The sequence below is a fragment of the Echiichthys vipera genome, assembly GCF_963691815.1.
Source record: "Echiichthys vipera genome assembly, chromosome: 7".
Lineage (NCBI taxonomy): Eukaryota > Metazoa > Chordata > Actinopteri > Perciformes > Trachinidae > Echiichthys > Echiichthys vipera.
In genome coordinates, this window is record NC_139832.1 from 26933259 (window position 1) to 26943604 (window position 10346).

A 10346-nucleotide genomic window follows, 5' to 3' on the forward strand; every position below is an offset into this window, starting at 1 on the left:
GGAACACAGTTTAAAAAGTGAGTCAATGTTTATTTCCACCAGTAAAAACACACGTGTATCCAACATTATTTTTTCCTCAAACAAGTTTCTTTCGTTTTTTTTTTTTTTTCAAAAATCATCAGTTCTTTTAAAAACACGTTCCTTCTCACCTTCTCCTAATTCTAAAGAACAGATGAAGAGTGTTCGGGAACAGCTCTTCACTCCTGTGCAGCAGCTGAAATCCAAGTCCAGAAAGTGATTCAACTCGAGTTCAATCAAAAGTAATTAAAGATTTCTACACTCTAGCAGACTGCAATCTCCGGCTCTGTAACAGTTGGGCAGCGGACAAGTGCAAAAGACTTACAACACCGGTAAACACTGTATCACAGAGACAATACAACGTATCAGCCGTGACGGGTCTGTGTCCTGCAGAAATCCTGTTCATCCATTTTGTGCTATTTGTTCATTTTGTAACAGCTGGTGTTGTCTCCAGCATGTAGGAAATATTTCACACCTGTGGGAGAAAGACCACCGCTGCTAACGAATGCATTGATAAATATCAAAAGTGCATAGGTGTTACAGGAAAAACACGTATAATTCAGTTTAGGGTCCAGCTTCAGCTTTCAACGGCTCTTTGGCAGTGATGGTTTCTGCAGGACACACTGTACACCAGGCTGTTCTGTGCTTTTCTTATTTCTCCTATGAAAAAACCCCCACAAATGGCATGATGTCTGAAATGAGACATTTTCCTATGACTGATGTGACTTCCACATGCTCCTTCAACACGAAAACATGCTACTGGAAATACAAAAGGAGTACATGTGCAACTTGAGATGTTAACCTGTCATCTGTGCAGTTTTATTCCCTGCGCCTTTATCGAAGTTTTGGACATAAAGGCATTTATGAAAATGATCAGGAAACTTGTCAGAGTTTTTTCTGGCACTCGGGGAAGGGCAAAAGTAAGACTTGCTGTGGTTTCAAAGGATTTTGGGCACACGTCCAGGCTCCACCAGGCACCAGCAGCTGTTACTGCTGCTCCATATTTGGCCCTGGACTGGATCCAGCCTCATCACCCGAAAGAACGTTAAGTTAAAACGCGACGCTGATCTGAGCTCATCACAAACACCTTCTAATAGTTTGAGTATTGGCACTTCAGCTGAAAACACTGACACCGTGAGCGCAGGCTGAGGGTAAACGGGTGGGTGTTATTATGGTAACGGTTGACTTTATGATAAAGAATAAACGTTTGTTTCTTTTTACTGCTTGCTTCAAATCACTTATTTATGACTTTCATCACTATTGAAGACATGATTTGTCAGTGTATGTGTTTTTAAAATGTTTCCTCGTCAACTGTGGAGGACTGAAGCTGACAAAAATAAATGAATGTGCTATTAAATGTATCAAAATGAATGTCCAAAGTAAAGGTAAGGGGTAATTGATACATTGTAACATGAATTGTCGTTTCTGTTATAATTAGCTTCTTTATTTATTTACCATTGTATTCATTCCTCTATTTGTTTACTTTGCTGTTTTATTTTCCCTTTTATTTATTTAGATTAATATTTTAATGTATGCGTTTCATTTTTGAAATGTATTTATTTATTCCTGCATTCTTTTTGTTATATAAATGTCTTCTTCATTATTCAAAAATTAATAGATTAATTCATTAAAAAGTGAACAGATCTATTTCAAATAAAAAAATAAATGCATAAATAAATACATTTTTAAAAATGGATGACAAATAAATAAAATGGAAAATTAAACCGGAAAGTTAATAAGAAGGGGAATTAATGTAAAGGTAATAAAAAATGAATCTAATTAAAATTGATGTAGATATTTATTTTTAAGATTATTTTGGTACATGTGATGGTATATGAATTAATTTATTTAGTCAGTCATTGATTCATATATTTATTTTTTATTCCTGGCTAACAGTTTACATAATTAACAACACTGTCCCTAACTTGTTGCTACATTATTACTATATAGTGTATTTGTTTTTTGTAGTGTCGTCTGAAAGTTTAAGGAGAACGATCCAAAACTGTATAGAATTCCGCGCTGAGCAGTGAATAAAGTGTCAAATCACTCTGAACAACGCAGCAATGACCACTTCAAGGACCGCTCTGACTTTTAGAACGCTGACTGCTCAGCATAAAGTGAGAGTAGTAAGGAGTAATAAGTAAAAGATCACTTTGTGGTCAAAATAACCACATTTGTCTACAACTTTAGCTTTTACATGATCGCATCATTTTGTTTGGTGAGCTCTAAATGCTGATGTTATTTATGTTCTGTATCATTTTCTGCAGAACAAACGAAACCCGAAGCTACAAATAACATTCAGTATTCCACTGAGAGTAGTTCATTTACACATCCCAAATTACAATAGGATGTTTCCAACTGAGATGCGGGATATTCTCTGGGTGTACACTGATGGTTACCTGTTGTACTGATCCACTGGTAAATGTTAACCCATAAAATGAGGCAGACTTTTCCTAATGTCGATGACAAACCGAAGGCAGTTTAAATTCTCTTGTGATGGGACCTGAAACTCTCAAACCCAGTCCATTAACACCGTATTGGTGCAGAAGTGTTAGGGATAACGTTCGTGCAGTGCAACTGGAAATACAAACTGGTTTCATGTTCACAGGAAACAGCATTTTGTTTACGTGTATTTTTGAGGGGAGCCTTTAGTTTAGTTGATGTCTTTACACTGGAATGGTTTAGTAGTGAGTTTCATGACTTTAAAGACATTAAAAAAACATGTCCTGAGACAAAACACACACAAAAGCACCTGTCAAAGCGTCCGTTTGAGGGGCATCACATTATTTAAGAAATGTCCTACAGAGACTAATTCCCTCAGAGTGTGTTAAGACCTGGGTGCTTTGCTGTTGGCTTGTTTACCACACTGCTGATTCCGGACTGATTCAGAGTCTGTGAGGTGCAGCTTGTTTCTGTAAAGATTGGTCCTGTGTGGAGCTCCTGTGTGGAGCTCCTGACTGCAGCGCGGGGTCTCAGAGATTCTCCCTCAGTCCGAGTCCTGTCTCAGTGGATATAAACACCTGGAAGAGACCAGAGGGAGAAAAGAAAGAAACATTAGGACTTACTAGGAACCACACAATAATATCTGTGTCTGTTAGGGGTGGAACGATTTATTAACAAGATCCTACCCATTCGGTACATTTGTCACAGGGCACGTGTTTGATGCTATTCTGTAACACTACAATATCAATATGAGCATCTCAAACTGCAAAATGGTTTCAGCCTCCTGAAATCACTTTGCTATGGAGCGATCCCAGATGGATGAGGGAAGCAAGGCGGAACCAAATTCATCTGACGGGAGTCAGGTTAGTGTTAATTATGCTAATTTAGAATTCTCATGAACATGCGCTCATTTATGCACAGATGGGGATTTTTATGCAGGCCATTTACACGTTTTTACTGTTAGACACGTCTACTGAATCTAAGGTGGCACACTTGTACAAAAAAAGTAATAGAAAGTTGAGATAAGAAAAGGAAAATGTTTTTGGACGAGGCCCATTGTCTCTGTCCGTGTGCTGAAGGACACACTTTTCTCTGCCTGGCGACGGTGTCTGTGTAATAGGTTTTGATTCTCGGGTACATTTTATGAGCCTTAAAATATAATGTTATTGTCTGCTGGAGAGCCACAGGGACCTTCATGCTGCACAGCTATTATGATCACTGATATTGTGACTTTTGTAACTTCATGTGTTCACCTTTTACTCTTTTATTTATGTTTTTATTATATATGGGTTTTTTTTAATCTTGAACTCAATCACTGCATTCGAACATTTGCTAATAAGCACTAAAGTGCTGCTGAGGTTGATGGGAACGCCATTTGCTTTTTCCCAAATACCAGTTCCGTTTTACCTGTCCACATCTTTAAAAAAAAAGGTCCTATTACCAACAGTGGCTTCCTGTGTTAAACCTTGTTTTGGCTGATAAACTTGATGCTTATCTTGACCTCAGTTTTGTCCAGCAGAGAGAGGAAGCAACTAACTGTAAACTAGATCACCCTACTGTGCTAGATGTAAATTGATACGTGAGCCGAGAGAGAAACAATAGGACCTGTTTGTTGGAAAGGCTGCTCCTACAGGTCCTTCATTTACTGTTTTCTTTCCTACGAAGTAACAAGTCATAAGGACAAATAATCCATATAAGAAACCAGCCTTATGGAGGCCTCTGTTGAGGTCATTTGTGTGGATCACTCTCATTCCCGGTGTTAAAATAAATGAATTCTAATAAAATCATGAGCAAGTGGGTTTTAATGGGTTTTTAAGTCTTTGCCTCCCGTCCTGTTTTGATGATGAATAAATCATAACCATGAAAACAAAGTGAGGGAAATACTGCCTACAGTGTGTAGTCAATTTCTCACTTAGCGAGGCTCAGTGGAGGCTCATGGGAGAAGTGGCTGTTACTGCTGCTCTGAGTGCTGGAAGTGGTACTCAATTCCAGTATGATCCACCAACCATCGCAGCAACAACACAAGGTCAGGAGTAATGAGGACAAATAGGATATGGGAGAGGATTTTCCCCCAAACGTAGGAACTTGACATTTAGTTCTTTTTTTCTTTTTTTTTTTTACAGATTAGCAGTACTTTTTGTGACTGCACAGAGCGTTATTTTCAGCTGAACACACAATAGGCGGTGCTCTGCCCTGCCTAAAGGATATTTCACAGATTCTGCAAGAATAAGGCTAAGAGAATCACTAAAGATCCCACCCACCCAGGTAACCTTTTCAGGAGGAGCTTCTACCCTCAGGCCTCTTGGATCCTGAAAGAGGTCATTTTCCTAAGACTGGTGACATTACTTAGCACGTACACAATAAGGAGCGTATACACAGGGAGTGCATGGATGAAAAACAGGAGCTGTAAATATGACAGACAAGATGGATCTGAGAGGAGCAGGCTGCCCTGGGACTCCCGTTTCATAACATGAATTTTTGAAGGGGTGGGGCGGGTGAAAAGGGACGGAGGGGGCTGACGATGTAGAGGAGGTATGCATCACTGGGTGGATATGGATGGAGGATATTTATATGCTGCAGTCCCACTGCACAGGTTCCTTCTGCCCTTAGACATGACAAGATGAACATATTCTCAGGAAGAAAGCTGCTTCGCTTGACCTCAGTATAGACGGCTCATTATGTACTCTTGAACAAAATAAAAATATAATAATAATTATAATAATAATACTTTTAAAAATTCAGTGAGTGTTATATTTTTAGAATTTCACGGTTAAACCACGGCTTATGAAATAAAGATTTTGTTTGAGATTTTCGGCAATTTTGATGATTATCATGATGCAAAAAAAAACAACAACTAATGAACTGAGAGACAAAAAGAAAACCTGAGATTTTTCATTAAACCCAGTTGCATCCATACATTAATGTTACAATCATCATCCTCTTATCCGTAGATGGTCATGGGGGCTGGAGCCGGTTCCAGCTGTCATTGGGCAAGAAGTCACCTGTCAATCAAATGGAGCTAGAACACCATTCAGGGCGCACTCACACTGTCCATCCGTACCGTGCACCGTGCTTTAGGGTGGGCCAGGCCCGTTTGTACTCACACTGCCTGGGCCTCGGCAAATGCTTCTTGCTGCCTATACGTCATCACGCCGTAACACGTCACACGCATTGATGACGTCATCACGATACGTTGTTTTGTTTACAAATCTTTCCATAGACCTCTGAGTTTTTGTGCGTCTTGTCGACTGTTTTTGAATATTTTCATCCGACCAAATCTGCAGTAAACACTCCACCTTTTGCATCACACCAACGTGAACCTTTCGCCACCATTGTTTTAAATGTCTGCGCATGGGGTGCGTTCAAGATGAGCTGAAAAAGCCGGAATTTCTCAGTTCCCAAATGGAAATTTTAACTTGAATCTTCTGAAGTCAGGTTTCCAACCCTGAAAGTCCGAGTTAAAGTTGAAATAGTAGTATTCCGTTTATTAGCGCTTCACTTATTGCTTATTTACTAACACTGATGTCATTGGGTCCTGTAGTACGCCACTGCAGCAATGTGAGATGTAAATACTGTTGTTTTCCTGACGTCTGTTTGTGTGTGTGTTTTCTTTATCTGAATCAAGGGTCGAATGACAGAGTGCCCTTTGTTATGCAGATTGTGGCCTAACCACCTGAGCATCCTGATAGTGATCTAACTCACAGTTGGATGGACACAGAATGAGTGAGAGAAGCACAACTTGTGATGGTTTTTATAAAGGACCAAGGGTCAGACATCAGGTCAGATATTTCGGTCTCTATGGATACTGACTGTAAGTGGTATTTAGATGAAGTTCAGAGATGAATCTAACAATTCATTGATAAGCACTGACTCAACCTTAAAGCTTTTATCAACACTGTGGCTTTCTGTGCTTGTGTGTTTGGATTCTCTGGATTGCAGCTACTCTACATGGCATGAATCAGTTAAAGTGCTGTTTGATTTACCACTGTTCAGTTCACAGGGGGGCAAACAATAGTATCAGTAAATCATTTTGGAGAGACGCAGGGCCTGACGCCATTGATCAATACTCTCTGAAAAGTGCTGACGGTGATGCATGAGATCTGGAGACCAGGATATGAAGTCACAACTCAGCAAAAGAAGCCTTTTGTTTGCTAAAGCTTGACCTGACCATTTATTTTAAGAATGACTTGTTCTTGGATATTTTAAACTGATAATGATTTGACGAGATCGCAGGTTTAATTGTAATTATCTGAAGAACTAAATTTAAAACACAAATATGTGAAGATTCATTTCAAGACCCTACTGTTTTTTCACTCTGTTTACTCTACATGATACTGCTATAAGAAATGTGTCTGCTGGGTTTAGTTTTTACCTAAAGCAAGGAATGTCTGTGTTTCTGTCCTTTGCCTAACTCCATAATGTGGCTACACGCTACAACCAAACTCTTCTTCACTTCCCAACAGGAACAGTAGTGCTAAGCAACTAACCTGCCTATTTGGAAATTTAACTCCGCTGTTTGTATTTCACAGTATTCAACCATTTACTCGGTTGTGTTTTTCAGAGGCGTATTTAGTGATTTTGGGGCCCAGGCAAACATGGTCTTGCTTTACTTTTAACCCTTTCTGTAACTGGGAAAGTTGATACTGACAGTGACAGAGTAATCAAAAACTACTAAATATTAATATTAAACTACTAATACCACACATTAAAAGTCCTGCATTCAAGGTGAAAGAGAGGCATTTTCAATGCAATGTACTTTTTTTCTTCACGCTTTCCATTCTAATAAAATGCTGGATGTTTCAAAATATACAACATAACCAGTATCATTCCTCTGTCGGGTAAATTAAGGAGCACAATGTTTTCATCTGAAGTAGAAGTACACAGTAAATGAGTAGGATACAGTTGAGTTGCATTTTTTAAGTTCTCTTGAAAGTGATTTCAGGGAGTGGGATGTGAATGAGTTAGAATTTAAAAAAAATTATATCTTAATCTTAATCATAAATAATAATAAATCTATAGAAGTTAGGCAGTTGGCTACATTTCCCTACAGGTAAGGTCTGCTGTTTCTTCTGTCAACCACAGTGTATGTCATCGGTGTTTCTGCCCATGAGAAGCTGTGACTGAAATACACCTCAGCCACATTGTCTTGGAAATAAAAACGTATGTACTGTAACCCCAGATTCTATGAATATAGGTGTTTTTGCTCACTCATATCCAAACACACATCTCTTAAATATTATTGTCGTCTTAGATATTTCAACCACATGTTGATACTAATGTTTTATATATATTTGGCATGTAGCAAGAGATACATGAAAATTCAAAACAGGGACACTGGATTAAAACTGCGAAAATGTATTTTTCGTTTCACTGGGACTTTAACCAGCTACAGCTAATGCCAGTACAGTCTCTACATTTGGTCTGTGGAGGCAAATAAACAAGCAAATAAACATGGACCACTAAAAAGAAAACACCTTCAGAAAGATGGCCATATGTTTAAACACTCACTGATGTGTTTGTGTCAGTCTTGAGAATGTACCTGGAATTGGCTCCTGGTGTCTCCCAGTTAGGCAGGTAGGTGTTTCCATGTGCTGACAAAGGCAGTGGGGATCAGTGAATAAGGCACAGTTGTGATGGAGTTCCAACTATCTGATGTGGGGTCGTAACAGTCCAGTGTTTTACACCGCTGCGTCCCAAAATAACCCCCGACCACATACAGCTTATTTCCTGAGGCCACGGCGTGGCAGCTCATCCGTTTTGATGTCATGTCGCCCACTCGAGTCCACTGATTGGTTTCACAGTCAAAGCGATAAGCAGAGGCAGCGGTGAATTCAGTGTCGCCACCCATGATGAAGATCTGGCTCCCTAAGACAGCAGCCGCTGTATAGCGCCAAGGCTGGGGGCATTCAGCCGCAATATTCCAGCGGTTACCCACAGGGTCGTAGCACTGCACCTAGATGTAGAAGACAAAGGAAGTTTGGCAGTTGTTAGACTGTGCTATTGTTGAGCTTTGTTCAGGTGCAACACTAACACTGAAAATGTAGATTGAGTAGTGTTCAGAGATATTAAGGCAGGCAGATTTTTGACAACCATGCTGTAGAATTTGCTGATAGAGAGACCCTTAATGTTGTTGTCTACCTGCCTTACATACATAAAATAAATGCAAACACATAGACAAGTGGAGCAAAAAACATTAAATGATAAATGTTTCTCAATTATAAAAAGCAAATAAAAAAAACCTGCTCAAATTAGAACATTTTGATGATACCATACAGTGTAAGTTCATAGTCTGTTATTTAGTTAGGAACTCAGTTGTTGAATTGTGTGAGCTACCTTGTAATAATCATGAGGGCAGTAAATATACATATCCACCAACCTTGGAGGCCTTGTCCCTATGTATGGTGGACCCTCCAAAAACAAAGAGTTTGAGTTTGGCACTGACCACGGCTGCATTACTGACTCCATCTCTTAGAGGAGCCATCATAGTCCATTTATTACTGAGAGGGTCATACCGCTCCACCTGGAAAATGAATACACACAGTAACACAATTCATGTTTGATTTCAGACAGAGATATGGTTTGAGAGACGAATGATGTTTTCGCTTAATCAAAGCGCCTCATAACAATGAGATTACAGGCTGTAGTTGTGTACGTGTACACACAAATAGGTTTTCACATTTATGAATATAGATAAACCTTGTACATTCTGAAACTATTCTCAAATAGAAGTCAATACCTGTTTTAGGGAGACAGATGGAGAGGCAGGAAAAACTCCAGCTATGGCTGTATGACTCCGACAACGTAGAGACTATTCTCCAACTCAGCTGAACCATGACCAAACCTGGAGAAGAGAATACCCGCATTATGTGTATGTATAATTTAGACATTATTAACAATGAATCTTTCATTAAAAACATTGTATCATTTCAGTGACTGCCAAAGCAAGGTCACTCAAGTGGCATTGCAGCCAATAATTCCAATCATTATTTTAGAGTACATCTATTTAGCAGGCCACTAATTAACTGTGATTGAGTAGAAACTTGTGTTATGAATAAATATCTATATCAGAGGTTCACATTTTTTCTCTCTCTCTCTCTCTCTCTCTCTCTCTCTCTCTCTCTCTCTCTCTCTCTCTCTCTCTCTCTCTCTCTCTCTCTCTCTCACTCTCTCTCTTCTCTCTCTCCTCTCTCTCTTCTCTCTCTCTCTCTCTCTCTCTCTCTCTCTCTCTCTCTCTCTCTCTCTTCTCTCTCTCCTCTCTCTCCTCTCTCTCTCTCTCTCTCTCTCTCTCTCTCTCTCTCTCTCTCTCTCTCTCTCTCATCTCTCTCTCTCTCTCTCTCTTCTCCTCTCTCTCTCCTCTCTCTCCTCTCTCTCTCTCTCTCTCTCCTCTCTCCTCTCTCTCTCTCTCTCTCTCTCCAAAGGTCCTCTCTTTTCCCGTTCTCCTGGATGCCTGCCTTGATGGCAGCCTCCATCTGTTGCAGTGTGCAGCTACGCTTCCCAGCCTGCTGGGTTTCTGTAGTGTCCTTGAACAGAGAACAGGCCTTCTTACAGGTCTGGATCCAGTGGCAAGCTCACCGTACAGCATGTCTTTGGGAATCCAGCCATCCTGCATGTGGCTGACATGAGCTAGCGACCGCAAGCGCCTGTGAGTAGGCAAGGAGAACATGATTTCCGCCGGAAAGTTCTGGTTGGAATCAGTAAATTTTTTCGCTGCCATAGATCAGTGTGAACCCATTCAACACCAACACATTCTTCTTCAAATAGATCCACCTTGGAGTTCACAAGGCAATTAAGCTAGTCTCAGTTCAGCGAAAGAGAGAAACATGAATGCATAAGGTACAGCTGTATTTTTTTGCTGGTTAAAAAGGTTTAAGTGACTTTGTGGAATG

General features: G+C 39.9%; 1 protein-coding gene across 1 annotated transcript in view; it reads right to left on the minus strand.

Annotated features, from left to right (window-relative positions):
• Positions 1-242: 242 nt before the first annotated feature.
• Positions 243-10346, minus strand: part of enc2 (ectodermal-neural cortex 2) — a 26348-nt gene continuing 16244 nt past the window's right edge. Inside the window, 5 exon segments of the mRNA XM_083916945.1 lie at positions 243-3038; positions 8000-8413; positions 8837-8980; positions 9197-9252; positions 9255-9301. Coding sequence (XP_083773071.1) covers positions 8027-8413; positions 8837-8980; positions 9197-9252; positions 9255-9301 — 634 coding nt within the window. The 3' untranslated portion in view covers positions 243-3038; positions 8000-8026.